This window comes from Gobio gobio (assembly GCF_949357685.1).
Source record: "Gobio gobio genome assembly, chromosome: 16".
NCBI lineage: Eukaryota > Metazoa > Chordata > Actinopteri > Cypriniformes > Gobionidae > Gobio > Gobio gobio.
In genome coordinates this window covers 1,197,414-1,217,120 of record NC_137109.1, presented here as the reverse complement: position 1 = coordinate 1,217,120, position 19,707 = coordinate 1,197,414, and the positions used below count along the sequence as shown (strand labels likewise).

The 19,707-nt window shown below is 39.7% G+C and overlaps 1 protein-coding gene across 1 annotated transcript; it reads left to right on the top strand.

Moving 5' to 3' along the window:
• On the top strand, nt 1-17,752 carry LOC307139462 (NLR family CARD domain-containing protein 3-like; the record flags this gene model as incomplete). Its single annotated transcript, XM_079838462.1, has 8 exons — nt 1-49; nt 144-1,971; nt 3,633-3,803; nt 10,168-10,341; nt 11,686-11,859; nt 15,460-15,633; nt 15,813-15,974; nt 17,695-17,752. The coding sequence occupies exons 1-8, from the start codon at nt 16-18 to the stop codon at nt 17,750-17,752; spliced, it is 2,775 nt and encodes a 924-aa protein (XP_079694588.1). The 5' UTR covers nt 1-15.
• Between the last annotated feature and the right edge of the window lie 1,955 nt (nt 17,753-19,707).

Here is a 19,707-nt window from a genome sequence, read left to right as displayed (position 1 = left end):
CATTACCTGAGAGAGATGAAGCAAGATGAAGCTGCTGATGCTCTAGAAGGTCTGAGACTCATGACCATCTGTCAGATTGACACTTATAAATGTAGGAGAGAAGATTAAGACTAAAACTATCTGTTTTCTGTTCCTGTGTTTAGATGAGCTGTTCTTCATTCATCAGCTAAAGTGTGGCCTAAAGAAGAAGTATCAATGTGTGTTTGAAGGAATTGTGAAGCAAGGCGACTCCACACTTCTGAATAACATCTACACAGATCTCTATATCACTCAGGGTGGCAGTGAACAGGTCAATACTGAACATGAGGTAAGACAGATTGAAGTTGCTTCCAGGCGTCATGAATCTCAAGAGATACAGGTTGAATGCACACATTTGTTTGAAGCACCTGAACAAGACGAGGAGATCCGAACTGTTCTGACAAAAGGAGTCGCTGGCATCGGAAAATCAGTCTCTGTGCAAAAGTTTGTTCTGGACTGGGCTGAAGGAAAAGAAAATCAGGATATCAGGTTCATTTTTCCTCTTCCGTTCAGAGAGATGAACTTAAAGGAGAAAGAAAAACTAAGTTTGATGGATCTTTTAACTAAATTTTTCCCAGAGACAAAAGGACTGAACCCTACAATAATGAATCAATTCAAAGTCCTGTTCATCCTTGATGGATTGGACGAATGTCGCCTTCCTCTGAAGTTTGACTGTAATGAGACGTGGCGTGATGTATCGTCACCAGCCTCTCTGGATGTTCTCCTGACGAACCTCATGAAGGGAAATCTGCTTCCTTCTGCTCTCATCTGGATCACCACCAGACCAGCCGCGGCCAGTAAGATTCCTCCTGACTGTATCGACCGGCTGACAGAGATACGAGGATTCAATGACGCACAAAAGCAAGAGTACTTCAAAAAAAGATTCACGGATGAGAATCAGGCCAACACAATCATAGATCATGTTAAAAAATCAAAGAGTCTCTTTATCATGTGCCACATCCCAGTCTTCTGCTGGATTTCAGCCACTGTTCTCCAGAACATTCTGGAGGAGAAGAGAAATAATGATGTGAAAAACACTCAGGCTGATGAGATCTCTCAAACACAGCAGGAATCAAACACTGAAGACACTCCCAAGACTCTGACACAAATGTACACACACTTTCTCCGCTTTCAGATCCAGCAGAGCCGCCGAAAGTATGATGGAGAATACACACCAGATGTTTCCTGGGATAAAGACGCCATCCTTTCACTGGGGAAACTGGCATTTCATCAGCTGGAAAGAAGCAACCTGATCTTCTATGACACCGACCTGGAAGCCTGTGGTATTGACGTCTATAAGGCATCAGTGTACTCAGGTATGTGTACCCAGATCTTTAAGGAGGAAACAGGGATCACTCTTGGTACCATGTACTGCTTTGTTCACTTGAGCGTTCAGGAGTTTATTGCAGCCCTTTATGCACATCTGTTTCTAGACATCAACAAAACAAGTGTGTTTGATCATGAGTCTACAGAACAGGAAAACACAAATGAAACCATGATTGATTTACTCAAGACTGCAGTGGACAAGGCGCTCGAGAGTGACAATGGACACCTGGACCTTTTCCTTCGCTTCCTCCTCGGTCTGTCGCTCCAGTCCAATCGACGACTCTTACGAGGACTGATAACACAGCAAGACGGCAATGACCAGAGCAACAAGGAAATAGTTCAGTACATCAAGCAGAAATTAGAAGATAATCTGCCTGCAGAGAGATCCATCAATCTGTTCTACTGTCTGAATGAACTGAACGACCAAACTCTGGTGAAGGAGATTCAGACCCACCTTAGCAAAGGAAGTCTCTCATCTGACCTTTCACCTGCCCAGTGGTCTGCTTTGATCTTTGTGTTGTTGACATCAGAGGAAGAGCTGGAGGAGTTTGAGCTTCAGAAATTCAAGAAATCAGACGAGTGTCTCATTAGATTATTGGCAGTCATCAAAACCTCCAGAAGAGCTCTGTAAGTCAATTAATGTTTTGTCATGTTTTGGCGTCATCCAGGCTATAACAGACCATTTAAAGTTCATATATTATCAGTTGTCATTCTATATCTCCAGATAAAACAAAATTTTAAACGCTAAACTTCATAATAGTTTTAGTTCTGTAGTTTTAACTATATTTAAACATAATGTAAACTATCAATCAGACGATAGAAGGCCTGTAGCTGTTTTTCAGCATTTTCAGTAAAGTGTTGATCATATTGATGATCATTTAGAGGTCTTAGACATTTATACAGTATATCACATACGATACAATAGGTTTTATAGGGTTGAGTTAGCAGAGGATGAAGCACAACAGTGTTGTTGTCATATAACACATTGGTTTAGTTATTTTAACTAAGTTCCACTATATAGTTTTCTTCGGCTTCTGCTATAAAGCACAAATGCTCTTCCATAACTTCAATGCTGAAATCATTAAACCCCCAGAATCTCTACCTCAAGACTAATGTATCATTGTCATCTGAGCTATAAATCTGAACAAAAATATTATTCAAGCATGCTTCATTTTATCTAGCAAATATGTCACTGACAAAAACTAGCATTTCCTATATATTATTTTTGATTCACTGTAGCTCACCCTACGATTAATCGCAATTGAAAGCTTTTTTTGAAGTTTTAATATTTTGCTGTTTTTAATATTTTAATATTTATCACTGATACTAACACTGATGTCTCTATGAAAATGAGTTTTTTAAACATTAACGATTGACATTCAACATTACAGTATAATTGAAAGCTATCAATTTCAACATTTATTAGGTTGTAAAAAATATTGTTTAATTTAATTGAACTTAAAACAATCTTCACATAAATCCATTATTATAAATGTCATATTTACCTGTGGCCTTCCTTTCTAACAGGTAGGAAAAATACAGAAATTGAATATCAAACACTTTACAGTCTTAGCTGCATGAATTATAAATTAAACCTAGATTAATGATTATTAAAGCTACAGTTTTGTTACAGCTTTGTTCTAGCTTTGTTCCCTTTGTTCTTTGATTAACATTAATGACAGACAGCATTAGCCACTGTTGAACATGACGCAGATCTAATGTGCATCTCAGATCATTTGAGCACTTATGAGAATTCTTGACAAAACTGACATTTTGGCACAATTCTGTGTGTTATTGTTTGTTCAAGCGTGAAAGAGAACTCGATACTGGAGTGCGTCTTTCTGTGTGTTGTGTGTGTGTGTGTCAGGACATTTCCCAGACTCTTTTTTTCCTTGTCGCGCTTGAATTGTTTAAAAGCTTTTGCATGAATGAGAGCGTGATCATAAAATGTAACACTAGCCAAAGGATGACAGAAAAAATGGATGCTGCGTTAATTGTTACTATTTATGTAAATATATATAAAATAATGTTAAGTATTCAATTCACATTTATTTGTATAGCACTTTTCACAATACGTATTGTTTCAAAGCAGCTTTACAGAAAATGCATGCATTACAATTTAGAGTGATTTATTATTAGAGACTTTGTCCAAGTTATGGATTTCAGAATAGTACATATACACAGTTAGCTAACAATGTATTAATAAACAATGTAGTAATTTAAGACTATTATAATAGTATATACACATGTTGCACCTAATTCTGTGGTGTAATGTATTTGTCTTGTAGGTTAAATGATTGTAAATTAACAGACAAAAGCTGTTCAGCTCTGGCTACAGTTCTTGGATCGGATACCAATCTGAAAGAGCTGAACATGAACAATAATAATCTGCAAGATTCAGGAGTGAAGCTACTCGGCTCTGGATTGAAGAGTATAACGTGTAAATTGGAGATACTGAGGTAAGTTGTGGTACAATATAAGACATTTTTAGATGTTCTTTACTTTTAAATATATTTCAATCATGACAACTCTCAGAATAGGTTTTAGCATGTTTTTAAATCTGGCAATGTAATTTTGGCAATGTATTTTTTTGGTATTTTTATCTTCAGTATTACTCAGAAGTCTTGCTACTGTATACAGGCCACCAGGGCACAATACAGACTTTATCAAAGAATTTGCTAATTTTCTATCAGAGTTAGTTCTGGCCGTAGATAAATTACTAATTGTTGGTGATTTTAATATCCATGTAGACCATGAAACAGATGCATTGGGATTAGCATTTAAAGACATTCTAAACTCTACAGGAGTTAGGCAACACGTGTCAGGACCCACTCATCGCCATGATCATACTTTAGACCTAATATTGTCACATGGAATAAATGTTGATACCATTGAAATTCTGCAGCAGAGCGATGACGTTTCAGATCATTACCTAGTATCATGTATACTTAATTTAGCTAAGGTTGCAAAGCCACCCCCTTATTTAAAAAATGGCAGGATAATCACTGCCGCCACTAAAGATTGCTTTTTAAATACTCTTCCTCATCAGTATCATCTCCTCAGCATCCCAGATAGCCTAGAGGAACTCGATGTTGCAACAGAAACTATTGACTCTCTCTTTTCCAGTACTTTAGACATAGTTGCCCCTCTGCGCTTAAAGAAGATTAAAGAAAATAGTCCGACGCCGTGGTACAACGAGCACACTCTGGCCCTTAAAACAGCAGCCAGAAAAATGGAGCGCAGCTGGAAGAAAACAAAACTAGATCTGCTTATTTCTCGACTCTCTTGGAAGAAAACAAACACAACCCTAGGTATTTATTCGATACAGTGGCTAAATTAACCAAAAATAAAGCTTCAACTTTTGTTTTTACACAGCACAGCAGTAATGACTTTATTAACTTCTTTACATATAAGATTGACACTATTAGGAAGAACATTTTAACCATGCAGCCGTCTACTACAGTAGCACATCAGACAGAGCATTGTAGTGTCACTGAGGAAAAAATCCACTCATTCACTGCTATGGGAGAAGAAGAATTGGCTAAACTCGTTAAATCATCAAAATCAACAACATGTATGCTCGACCTTATACTGACTAAGCTATTAAAAGAGATGCTACCAGAGGTCATAGATCCTCTTCTTAATATCATTAATTCATCTTTGACATTAGGATATGTACCGAAAACTTTTAAGTTGGCTATTATTAAACCACTTCTTAAAAAAACGCAACTTGATCCTATAGAATTAGTCAATTACAGGCCAATCTCAAATCTACCCTTTCTGTCAAAAATACTTGAAAAGGCAGTGTCTTGAAAATTATGCTCCTTTTTAGAAATAAATGTCATCTGTGAGGATTTCCAGTCAGGATTTAGACCGTATCATAGTACTGAGACTGCTCTCATTAGAGTTACAAATGATTTACTCTTATCACCCGATCGTGGCTGTATCTCTCTATTAGTGTTACTCGATCTTAGCACTGCATTCAATACTATCGAGCACAACATTCTTCTGAATAGACTCGAAAATGATGTTGGCATTAGTGGAACGGCATTGGCATGGTTTAAATCATACTTATCTGACCGTTATCAGTTTGTAGTAGTAAATGAAGAGATGTCACACCGATCACAAGTTCAGTATGGAGTACCACAAGGCTCAGTGCTAGGACCGCTACTCTTCACCCTGTACATGCTACCACTGGGAGATATCATTAGGAAGCATGGCGTTAGTTTTCATTGTCATGCAATAAACAATGAAAATATTGCTTATTACTTACAAAGCACTAAATGGTTTAGCTCCCCAGTACTTGAGCAAGCTCTTAACACATTATACTCCATCACGTCTACTGCGGTCTCAAAATTCTGGCCAGTTAATAATACCTAGAATATCAAAATCAACTGCAGGTGGTCGATCCTTTTCCTATTTATCACCTAAACTCTGGAATAGTCTTCCTAGCATTGTACGGGAAGCGGACACACTCTGTCAGTTTAAATCTAGACTAAAAACACATCTCTTTACTGTGGCATACACATAAAACACTTTTTTAATTAAATGATTGTTAGGCTGCATTAGCTAGGTCAGCCGGAACCGGGAACACTTCCCATAACACCTGATGTACTTGTTACATCATCAGAAGAATGGCATCTACGCTAATGATAGTCTCTCTGTTTATCCCGAGGTTTACTGCAGTCAGCCGGATCCAGTCCGTGTCCAGATCAGATGGTGGACCTGCGCCCAGACATGACTAACGCATGACCCTGAAGTGTCTGCAGAGACCGTGTCAATTGGCCTCCTGAAATTGCCTCACAGACACGGCATCCTCAATAAACCCGTCTCCGGCGTGATGACTCCGATTGTTAGAATAATCTTATTTAATAATTGTCAAATCGATATGTTATCCTCAGTAAACCCGTCTTCGGCGTGATGACGCTTTTCGATTTTTCCTATTTAATAATTATTTCATCGACACATCATCCTCAATAAACCCGTTTCCAGTGTGATGACTATATTATTTCAAATATTCCTATTTAATAATTGTTAAATTACATTTACAGTACATTTATGCATTTGGCAGACGCTTTTATCCAAAGCGACTTTGCATTGCATTCAAGGTACACATTTTACATTTTGTCAGTTCTTGCTTTCCCTGGGAATCGAACCCCTGACCTTGGCGTTGCTAGTGCCACGCCACTGTTTGAGCTACAGGAAATCGATATGTCATCCTCAATAAACCCGTTTCCGGCGTGTTGCCTCCGATCTTTCGAATATTCCAATCTATTATGACCTGACCTGTAAAGTTGCCAGAATAATAATCATACGCTGTTTGTTAATTGGCCAGAGGAGAACTGGCACCCCGACTGAGCCTGGTTTCTCCCAAGGTTTATTTTTCTACTTTAGGTCACCTGATGGGGTTTTGGTTTCCTTGCCACTGTTGCCTCTGGCTTGGCTTGCTCAGTTGGGGACACAATTTTTCAACTAAATATCCAAATAAATCTAATTATTAAACTAAATTAACCATGTAAACTAAATTACTGATCTAATTACTGATCTAAAGCCCACACTGTCACTGTATGATAATTGAAATGAACTGATGACATCACAGTTTTCTCCAGAATGGCTAGACGGCTGAATAAAATTCTGTTGCATTATTTTCCTGTTTAACACTGTGAAGCTGCTTTGAAACAGTTTACATTATTAAAAGCGCTATATAAATAAACTTGACTATTTGGTCTTGGCAGACTAGATCTGCTACGCAGCTGCTGTTGATTATTTCTGATGCTGTAGAGCAAGTATGTACTTGCTACTGCTAATAGATACACAGACACACTGCTGTGAGCATGTAAAATACAGTGCATCCGGAACGTATCCACAGCGATTCACTTTTTTCAAATTTTGTTAAGTTACAGCCTTATTCCAAAATGTATTAAATTCCTTAATTTTCCTCAAAATTTTACAAACAATACCCAATAATGCCAATGTGAAATAATAATTAGAAGAATCAGAATGAGCTTTATTGCCAGGTATGTTTACACATACTAGGAATTTGTTGTAGTGACAGAAGCTCCACAGTGCACAGAATGACAGTGACAAGACACAGATAATAAAAATAAACAAATATACAGACAATGTGCAAAATAGTATAGACCCAAAATGTTGTTATGTTTGAAATCTTTGTAAATGTATAAAATACAATAGAAAAAAAAAAAAAAAAAAAAAAAAATCACATGTACTGAAGTATACATAGCCTTTACTTTACTTTTTTCAGCTCAATACTTTGTTGAAGCACCTTTGGCACCAATTACAGCCTCAAGTCTTTTGAGTATGATGCTACAAGCTTGGCACACCTATTTTTGGGCAGGGATCCATTTGCATGCTGTATTAGTAAGAACGTAGTCGTACTAGGGATGGCAGACGCGAAACAGACGTTTCAGGGCTTTGCCGAGATCCTGAAGCGCAGATGTTTCGAAACACTGCTCCGAACTGTGATTCGAAACACCCATGTCACGTGACTATGGCTAAATGAAGCTTCAAAGTGTTTCATCAGGTGGCGCCTTCCGAAACTGCGTTGATTAAAGGGGGCGGGAACAAGCCACATAGTCACACATCTGTATAAACCTAATTCACCACAGTTTAAAAGTGAAGTAAATCCATCTTCACCTCGTGGGTTTTTGTGAGAGGAGAGTGATTTTGTGATAGCGGTGATTTTGTGATAGCAGTGAGATTTATAGTGCGCTTTGGTTAGTTATATTTAGGCTAGATTTAAATTAGATATAGGCTATTGACTGATAGGTATAGACAGTGACATATAGTATAGATATAGTGACACATTCATATAGGCTAAGTTAGATAGTGACAGATAGATAGCACAGCATAAGTTAGATATATAGAATTATATAGATATAGATTCATAGGTGATATATAGATAGATATATTAATAGAATATATAAAAATGGAGGCTGCACGCAAGAGATGCCGTACATCTGTGGTGTGGGAGCATTTCCATTTGGAAGCACCAAAGTGAGATGTGTGTATTGTGATAGGCAGCTAGCCTTCTGCAACAATACATCATCCATGTATTTACATCATCCAAAAATATTTGTGCATGCCAGCAACAAGTGTCCCATGTGAGAGGATTTTTTCAAAGGCTGGAGAAATTATATGTAAAAAAAGAAGTCAGCTGAGTCCTTCAACAGCAGAGCAATTCATATTTTTGAATAAAAATGTTTTGCGACAAATGTGACACATTGTGGCTTTATTTATTTTATTAATGTTCATTTTGTATAACAAACAAAATATATATAGTTCTTTACAATGACGAGGCTACAGGTTACAAAACCAAGATCATGTAGTTGTCAGACAGATGTTAAAAAAAATTTTTTTTACATGGATCATTGTCAAGGTATTTCAGATCAACACATGGAAATGACCACTAGATGGCGCCGTAGAGACGGGTGTCAGATTGATTCGAAGCTTCGAAACAATATGACACATTTGCTTCAACTGCTTCAGTGCTTCACGAAGCCTCGGTCTGCCCATCACTAAGTCGTACAGGCAGGGTCAAACGGTAGCAGACAGGGATAACAGACAGGCAGTATGGTAAGTCGAAAACTGGCAAGAGGTCAGGGCAGGCAGATATCACTCACAGAACGGTGTAACAGGCAAGGGTCAAAGGCCGGCAGCAATGGGTCAAGAGCGGATAACAGCAGGATCAGTAACAGGTAGTCAGGCAAGGAGATAATGCTCAGAAATGGTCACCAGGGTAATACAAGACTTTGCTAAGAGCTGAATGGAGAGTGGGTATTTAAAGAGTCTGGTAATGAGTGTCAGCTGGGGATGTAATCAGTGCAAGGCAAAGGCTTGTGGGGAATGTTGTGCGTCAGTGTAAGTGTGAGTTAGTTTTCGGGAGATGGTTCCCTCCGATGGCCAGAGGAGGGAATCACAGAGTTCGTCTCTGTGACATCAAGTCTGACTGCCAGCTCAATTTTGATATGCATGTCAAAGGATGTACTTATGTATATGTTAATTTATATTTCAAAAGATTTCAAAGATTTCAAACAAACTTCTTCCGCATTGTCTTTATGGGGTATTGTTTGTAGAATTTTGAGTAAAATAGTGAATTTAATCCATTTTGGAATAAGGCCATAACATAACAAAATGTGGAAAAAATGAAGCGCTGTGAATACTTTCCGGATGCAGTGTATGCTGCTGCTACTTCACAAATATACATTCATAAATCCTGTAGCAGATTTAGGCAGGTTTAGCAGAGGGAGGTGGAACTCAGCCTACTGCTACCAATGAACCAGACTATTTAAATGTTGAGCAAGCAATCTCATTGGCTGTGGGATCAGCAGAGGCTAATCAGCTTGTGCCATGGTGTGATATTGATCTGGTCCCATTTGGACTATGGGAGCATAATTTATGATCATGCCAGGAAATCATAAACAGATGCTTGACATTGTGTAGGCTCCTGTGTTCTTAATCCCAAAGACTCTTTTCTTTGTTTGTTTTTGTCTATAAATGTTGAAGGGATTACCTCCCCTTTCATTGAAAGTGGTGCATCTTTGTGTGTCATCCTTTTCTCAAGTATTGGTAAATCTTTATATAAAATATAAATCAGAACTTAGTTGCATTGTTTTCCAACTTGGTGAAATCAAGTTATGGTTGATTTTCTGTATTATAAGTCTATTGATGATTTAGTCACATTTTAATGTATTTGGTGTTACGATGAGTCTCTGTGATCTGTTTTTGAGGGTGAGTTGATTTTTTTTGCATACTTTGTGAGTATTTTTTTTTTAAAGTTTGTTTTTCTCATTTCTCCTAATGTAGGTTAAGCTGCTGTGATATGACAGATGAAGGTTGTTCTGCTGTGACTTCAGCTCTGAAATCAAACCCATCGCACCTGAGAGAGCTGGACCTGAGCTGGAATAAACTAGGAGACTCTGGAGTGAGAAACCTCAGTGATCTACTGATGAACCCACAATCACAGCTGGAGAATCTACAGTTAGTATCATTATACTGTACAGTTACAGTGTGATTACAGTTCACTGTTTAGTTCACGTTACATCATTTATACTGTAGCATTTTTAGATCACATATCACTTAAGGTGTGGTTATGAGTGTATCAGATGACCACTTCCCGCTTTTGATACGGGTCACCAGCTAAGAATACTCTCTTAACAATATAAGAACACTCCCAAAAGAGCTGTTCAGTCATTCAGAATCACTGTAAACTAGAGTTGGTCAGCGGATTTATCTGAAGGATTTGCGAGTCTGGACAACTAGTAGAGTCTTTGACCATCAACACAATGAAGACACAGTGTAATAAAATGAATGAAATGTATTAACAATAGATATGCAAGAGTAAATACTTCAACGATTATTAATTGTAGTAATGAACATGCACTTCTAAAGGATAGTTAACTAATAACCAAAAAGAAAAGTACTGAATGAACCAATAAACCCAATAAATGATGTGAACACAGAATGGATAAATGCTGTTGAACAGAAAGGAGCAATGGAAGAGAATTGTATGGGAATGCTTCTTATGGAAACCACCTAATGGTTCTGGCAAATGGTGATTATCTGTTCCATACGATGCCTAAACATTTATTTAGAGACCAAACATGATTATAAACGGTTAAATCATCGTCCACGCATTTGTTTATCTGTTAATGGATCTCTCCCGTGGACTGTTGTGTTTATAGTCAATAACCATTAACATATACTGTGCTTTATATGAAGATGAAGTGGATGTTGCAGTTTATATAAATGTAAGGCCTGCAAACATGTGTATGAATGGATTTAGATAGATCTCTGTGGCCTCTCTTTTGCTGCTGCATCCAGGAGGTCCTGAAGGATCTTTTATCGCAGCTCTTGCCTAAACCTTAGGAATGAGTTTGGTGGTTAAAGTCAGCTTTTAGAGAGAAGGATATAAACTGGTGTCTGGAATACCATCCTAACTGATGTTCACCACAACACATTCTGTAAGAGTTTATTGGGCTAAGGCATCATCATATCCTGCACATGCTAAACTTCTCTTTAAATATGTTACAGTTTAACAGTAAATCCACATTGTTCTGAAGAGGGGCATCTTCCCCATCTTACCCTACATGTTGTTCTGCAGAAATATCATGAGATCTGCATCTGCTGCTACAATAAACAACAGAGATTAAAACAGAATGGTTTAAAAAATGAAAGAAGAAACAACAGTTTCCAGCAAACAGAACTAGTGACACGATTACAGGCTGAATATGGAAACTATAGACTAAATGACAGACTATATGCTGTAGCTCTTCAATAAGATGATCATCACAGATCTGAGTCATTTTCTCTTTCTGTCTTCAGTCTGAGTGTCTGCAGTATTACAGAGAAACAGTGTCTCATCCTGACTTCAGCTCTGAAATCAAACCCATCACACCTGAGAGAGCTGGACCTGAGCTGGAATAAACTAGGAGAGTCTGTAGTGAGAAACCTCAGTGATCTACTGATGAACCCACAATCACAGCTGGAGAATCTACAGTTAGTATCATTATACTGTACAGTTACAGTGAGATTACAGTTCACTGTTTAGCTCAAGTCACATCATTTATACTGTAGCATTGCATCTTCTGGCCTTTGCCATTGGTCACAGTTAAAATTAAGTGTTGAACTAGTGAATAATTGCATTTCAAGTATTTGAAACTGATTGTGTTAGTCTGGGTAAGATGCCCCCGGGGTAAGATGAACCACTCTTTATTATTTTTGTAAACAAACTTTGAAGTTGGCTTGAGAAAGCTGGACCATAAAGTTTGAAGCGAGTGAGTAGACAGACAGATACACACACACTCTCTCTCTCTCTCTCACACACACACACACACACACACACACACACACACACACACACACACACACACACACACACACACACACACACACACACACACACACACACACACACACACACACACACACACACAGGGGGTTTTGTGATATGTGGGGACATTCCATAGGCGTAATGGTTTTTATACCATACAAACCGTATTTTCTATCCCCTTACACTGCCCCTGCCCCTAAACCTACCCATCACACACACACACACACACACACACACACACACACACACACACACACACACACACACACACACACACACACACACACACACACACACACACACACACACACACACACACTGCCCCTGCCCCTAAACCTACCCATCACACACACACACACACACACACACACACACACACACACACACACACACACACACACACACTGCCCCTGCCCCTAAACCTACCCATCACACACACACACACACACACACACACACACACTGCCCCTGCCCCTAAACCTACCCATCACACACACACACACACACACACACACACACTGCCCCTGCCCCTAAACCTAACCCTCACAGGAGACTGTGCAGTTTACTTTCTGTGAAAAAAACCTCATTCTGTGATTTATAAGCATTTTGAAAAGTGAGGACATGGGGAACGTCCTCATATTTCACCCTCTTTTTGTAATACCCATGTCATTATACACATTTTGTCCTGATATTTCACAAAAACATGCCCACACACACACACACACACATACACACTGCCCCTACCCCTAAACCTACCCATCACACACACACTGCCCTGCCTCTAAACCGACCCATCACACACACACACACACTGCCCCTGCTCCTAAACCTACCCATCACACACACACACACACACACACTGCCCCTGCCCCTAAACCTACCCATCACACACACACACACACACACACACACACACACACACACACACACAAACACACACACACGGCCCCTGCCCCGAAACCTACCCCTCACACACACACACACACACACACACACACACACTGCCCCTGCCCCTAAACCCACCCATCACACACACACACACACTGCCCCTGCCCCTAAACCTACCCATCACACACACACACACACACACACTGCCCCTGCTCCTAAACCTACCCATCACACACACACATACACACACTGCCCCTGCCCCTAAACCTACCCATCACACACACACACACACACACACATGTTTGTTTTTGTGAAATGTGAGGACATTCCATAGGCGTAATGGTTTTTATACAGTACAAACCGTATTTTCTATCCCTTTTACACACACACACACTGCCCCTGCGCCTAAACCTACCCATCACACACACACACACACACACACACACACACACACACACACACACACACACACACACACACTGCCCCTGCCCCTAAACCCACCCATCACACACACACACACACTGCCCCTGCCCCTAAACCTACCCATCACACACACACACACACACACACTGCCCCTGCTCCTAAACCTACCCATCACACACACACATACACACACTGCCCCTGCCCCTAAACCTACCCATCACACACACACACACACACACACATGTTTGTTTTTGTGAAATGTGAGGACATTCCATAGGCGTAATGGTTTTTATACAGTACAAACCGTATTTTCTATCCCTTTTACACACACACACACTGCCCCTGCGCCTAAACCTACCCATCACACACACACACACACACACACACACACACACACACACACACACACACACACACACACACTGCCCCTGCCCCTAAACCTACCCATCACAGGAGACTGTGCAGTTCACTTTCTGTGAAAAAAAAACTCATTCTGTGTGATTTATAAGCATTTTGAAAAGTGAGGACATGGGTAACGTCCTCATATTTCACCCTCTTTGTGTCATACTGTTAGATTTTGGTGTATTTGGCCGAGCAATCGTTTGGGTGGCTCGCCAATGTATTAGATTTCTCCAATACATAAAATAAGTAAGCTTGACCAGAGTTCTTGTGGGGAGAAGAATTTATTGAAGGTTTGTAGTGTAGCAGTCTTTCAGCATCGATGTTATCATGCCGCCCTTCAACAATCTTAACCCAACGTTCTGTGTTCTGAGACAGAACTTTATACAGGGAAGACAAAGGGCTTCAGACAAAGGGAAACTGTTAGGACCTCCCACAGGAGATCGTTCTTACACACCCCAAACGTTCCTGCCATCGATACTGATCCAATCAGCATAACAGTGACATTCAAATGCATAGATGCTAATCCAAACACTCATGGGCTCCAAGGGCCATTAAAGACAAATGGTGCTCATTTTACAAACAGGAACTGGCCTGGAAGATTTAAATACAAAATCTATCAATACCCATGTCATTTGTGTCCTGATATTTCACAAAAACATGCCCACAGACACACACACACAAACTGCCCCTGCCCCTAAACCTACCCATCACACACCCACACACACACACACACACACACACAAACTGCCCCTGCCCCTAAACCTACCCATCACACACCCACACACACACACACACACACACACACACGCACACGCACACGCACACACACACACACACACACACACACTGCCCCTACCCCTAAACCTACCCATCACACACACACACACACACACTGCCCCTACCCCTAAACCTACCCATCACACACACACACACACACACTGCCCCTACCCCTAAACCTACCCATCACACACACACACACACACACACACACACACACACACACACACACACACACACACACACACACACACACACACACACACACACACACACACACACACACACACACACACAGGCCCTGCCCCTAAACCTACACATCACACACACACACACACACACACACACACACACTGTAGAATGGCTGTTAATAGAGTCTGACGAGCCTCTCCAACTGTCAGATTTTGAATTTTGACAGTTGGAGTTTGAATAGTCTTGGCTCATCTGAACATTCCGTCAATGAAAGTCAATGGGATTTTTAATTCTTAAATCGTCATTTTTAGGAAAACCGTGAGTCGGATCTGAAGGTCTGAGCCGAGTTTGGTGGTTGTGGCTTTAAAGCTCTAGGAGGAGATACTGTCAGAAATTTAGTCTCAGAAGAATAATCTTTGATGAATGGCTAATTTATCTACTAGCAACTCAAAGTGCATTACACATAAATAAAAATATTAATAAGAAAAAAAGGGAAACTATAGACTAAATGACAGACTATATGCTGTAGCTCTTCAATAAGATGATCATCACAGATCTGAGTCATTTTCTCTTTCTGTCTTCAGTCTGAGTGGATGCAGTATTACAGAGAAACAGTGTCTCATCCTGACTTCAGCTCTGAAATCAAACCCATCACACCTGAGAGAGCTGGACCTGAGCTGGAATAATCTAGAAAACACAGGAGTGAAGCCCTTATGTGACGCACTGAAGGATTCACACTGTAAACTGGAGAGATTGAGGTCAGTCACATTCACACACAAGAATCAAAATGCTTAAAATCACTTTAACAGTTTAAACTAAACACTTTATACTCAATATCTCATGAAGAGCCTGAGTTCACATTATATTTGTGTTAAATTCTTCATCTTAATGATTTGTTTGTGAGATAATCTCTCTTCCTCTGTTTGTGTCTTTCTAGTCTACAGTTCTGTGGCATTACAGATGTTTCTTCTTTAACTCAGTCTTTGACTAACTCAAAAGCACTGCAGTTTTTAAAAGAGCTTGATCTGAGAGACAATAATATCGGAGACTCAAAGCAGCGGCTCAGAGACGAGCTACGAGACTCAAACTGTGTCCTGAGGTGAGGAAACATCACTGTGATATTAAAGAGAGCTTCATTTACCTCTGATATGAGAACAAACCTTTCAAATATTCATGAGAGGAAATTATCATTAAGCTTTATTGCAACAAAGGGTTTGTGTGAGAACAAAATGTAAAGTTGATTAAAATGTTTAACACAAAGGAGGAAAGAGAACAAAAGCACACAGTCTCAGCTTTACACAGCAACACCTGCTTTATTAACTGTGTCAGTAATAGAGAATCATTTCAGTCTGAAAATAGACTTGGTCAGATTGTAGGAAAATGCTGCTAAAATCAGTTCAGCTTCAGCTCACAGCCGTCCAGCCTCACATGAGAAATGTCTCTGTCTCGAGTGTGTTTTTACTGTGACAAGCAACACGTCACACTACTTTACACTCACTTTACTGTCAGTGATTTACTAAGAGCCCTACAAACATGTGTAAACTAGAGGGCAAACGGCTTTAACTAGTGGAAGTTTAACTGACAGGTTTGAGCTGAAGATAACATTTGTGTTTGCTCGCTGTGGTTTATTCCATACGCCGTACACTCATTAGCATGTGTTTCTCCTTTACAGTGACTCAATAGGAGTCGCAGGTCCTTCTGCAGTCACACCAACACACACACACACACACACATACACACACACACATATGAACGACAGTCATGTTTTAAATCTAGAGTATTTAATACACAAATATTGTTTGAGGATTATCTCTACAGGATAATGTAAAGTCAGTAATTAATCTGATTACAGGAATTTAATGTCACTTCTTTTTACTCAAACAGTCATTAAAATATAATTAATTTACACTTTGTTCGACTGAACACTGATTGTTTAATCTTCTGGTTCCTCCTTACAGACTAGATGAAGATGATGAAGATGAGGATGATGATGAAGATGATGAAGATGAAGATCAATCACCAAACGTCACTGATAGATCGATTAGATCATGGTTTAAATCTCTGAAACGGTCATGAGAGGATCAGAAAGCATCAGGTGATCACAGAAGAGCCTCACTACTGTGTCTATGAGGAGAAATAAATGTGTGATTAATGTGTAAATGTGTCTCATACAGCTGGAAGAGACTCAGACTTTACAGTTAAATAAAGCAGCGTGTGTGTTAGCATGCGTATCAGAAACATGTGATATTGAGGATTAATGTTGGTTTAGTGTTCAGCCAAATGATGGTTTTGTTTTATGTAAAGAAGGAACAGAGGAAGAGCTCAGATGAGTCTGTCAGCAGAAATCTTCAGGCTCTTCAGTATCAGGCCTACAAATATAATAATCTTTGATTGAACTCATCCATAATGATTCAAATGTTTCTAATCATAAATTTGATTGTCAAGTATAGCACATAAATGTATCATATGATATAAAGTCTATAATGTGATATTTGAATGCAATATTTTTAAATGATCTCATATTTTATGCACAGAATATATTTGTTTTCTGTTGTATTGAATATTAAGTTAGCTCTGTGTCTGTTAATGCTCAGATATACAGTATATTGTCTTTGTTCTGCTATAATTGATGCCCATATTTTGACTTTATTAAATCCAAACTCCCCTCCTGAAATTATTGGCATAGCCACTGCGTGATATTTGTTGTCTTTAGCAGAGACACTGATTTTATTTATTAATGTGTCTAGGATCATTAAGGTTTTTAACTCCTCGCTCAAGTCATGGCCTTCTCCTTTTTCATGCCTTATGCTTTATTTTAGGCTTGCAGTGAAAGAGTATGATAGTTTGGTTCCTCCTGTTGTGATGGCCAGTCCATAGAGAGTTAGCAGCTGCTCTCCTACACATTTTAATACGGTTCAAGTCTCCCTGTATGAGGAGACTCACCTGTTGCACTGCTAGGTCTGAAAGAGTCTCTAAACCCCTTAATGGAGTGGAGTTATCACCCACCGTCTGCCTCTGATGGCTTTCAGCAATACCCCAGCACCTGACCTCACGTCTGAGTGTGTGTGTGTGTAAACTCACCGTCTCACGTCCAGATTCTCTCAACTCTCCCAACCAGACAGACTCACCTGTCGCACTGCTGGGTCTGGAGGAGAGATTAGGAGGGAGAATTGCATCTGCGTCTCCAAGAGATGAGCAATCATCTCATCAGCTTCCTCCTCCTCTTTATCCTCCGCCGAAGGGTCTGATTCAAAGAGAAGGGGCAGTTGGGGAGAGATTTGGTCCATTAACTCTCCAGCTTTACTGGGTTTGCTGAGCAGGCCCGTCTTTCTCCATGAATGGTGCAGAAAAGCTTGCAGCACTCGGGTTCAGTGAGAACGGCCTGCGCATGTCTAACCCCCAACACACAATGCATAGAAGATGAGAGTCTTTGAGGAAATCATAGAACTCGACTCAACGTGTTAGTTCCCACTAAAGACAGCAGAAGAAAAAATATTCACTTTGACAGTAAATATTCCCTTGAGAGAATAAGGAATGAAGTGGAGGCCGCTTACAGCAATATTTATGAGGGCATTGTTCATTTCAATGTTGATTCAATGACATTTTCATTTACAATATGATAAGTTTTGATTTGATATAAATCAATAATAGCAGACAGGTGATCAGTATATCCTCATGTTGTGCTGAGGTCAGACAGACTCTATTAGTCACTATGTCTGATTTCGAGGTAATTGATGGTAAAATTTTGGAAGAAACTGTACAGCACCAAAACATCAACTTGCTCCCTCGACACACTTCCCACTTCTTTTTTAAAAAGTGTGTTTAACTGTTTAGAAGCAGATCTGCTAGAAGTGGAACATTCATCACTTCTTTCTGGGACCTGTACATGCTCCCACTGAGCCAAATCATGAGAGAGAACCAAATTGCCAAATCACAGCTATGCTGACGACACCCAGATCTACTTAGCACTAATGACTACAGCCCCATCGACTCCCTGTGCAAATGCATTGATGAAGTTAACAACTGGATGTGCCAAAACTTTCTTCAGTTTAACAAAGACAAAACTGAACTCACTGCATTTGGAAACAAAGATGAAATTCTCAAGGTGAATGCATACCTTGACACTAGAGGTCTAAAAACTAAAAATCAAGTCAGGTATCTTGGTGTGATTTTAGAGTCGGACCTTAGTTTCAATAGTCAAGTAAAAGCAATAACTAAATCATCATCTCAAACATATTGCAAGAATAAGATGCTTTGTCTCCAGACAAGACTTAGAGAAACTCGTTCATGCTTTCATCACCAGTAGTGTGGACTATTGTAATTAACTCCTGACTGGCCTTCCCAGAAAGACCATTAGACAGAACGCTGAGCAGAACCAGAGAATATGACCATATCACACCCGTCCTCAGGTCTTTACACTGGCTTCCACTTACATTCAGAATTGATTTTAAAGTACTGTTACTTGTCTATAAATCACTCAATGGCCTAGGACCTCAGTACACTGCAGATATTCTCACTGAATACAAACCCAACAGATCACTCAGATCATCAGGATCAAGTCCATTAGAAATACCAAGAGTTTATAAATACAAGCAAGGAGTCTGCTTTTAGCTCTTATGCCAGCCGTAGCTGAACCAGCTTCCTGAACAGATCAGATGTGCTCCAACAGTAGCCACATTCTGATCCAGACTCAAAACACAACTGTTTAGCTGAGCATTTACTGAATGAGCTCTGTGCCACTGTACGTCCCACTGATGGCCCTTTATCTTAATGGATCATCTCTTTATTCTTTGAATTCTTTTTGTTACTGCTTTTACTGTGCCACTTTACGT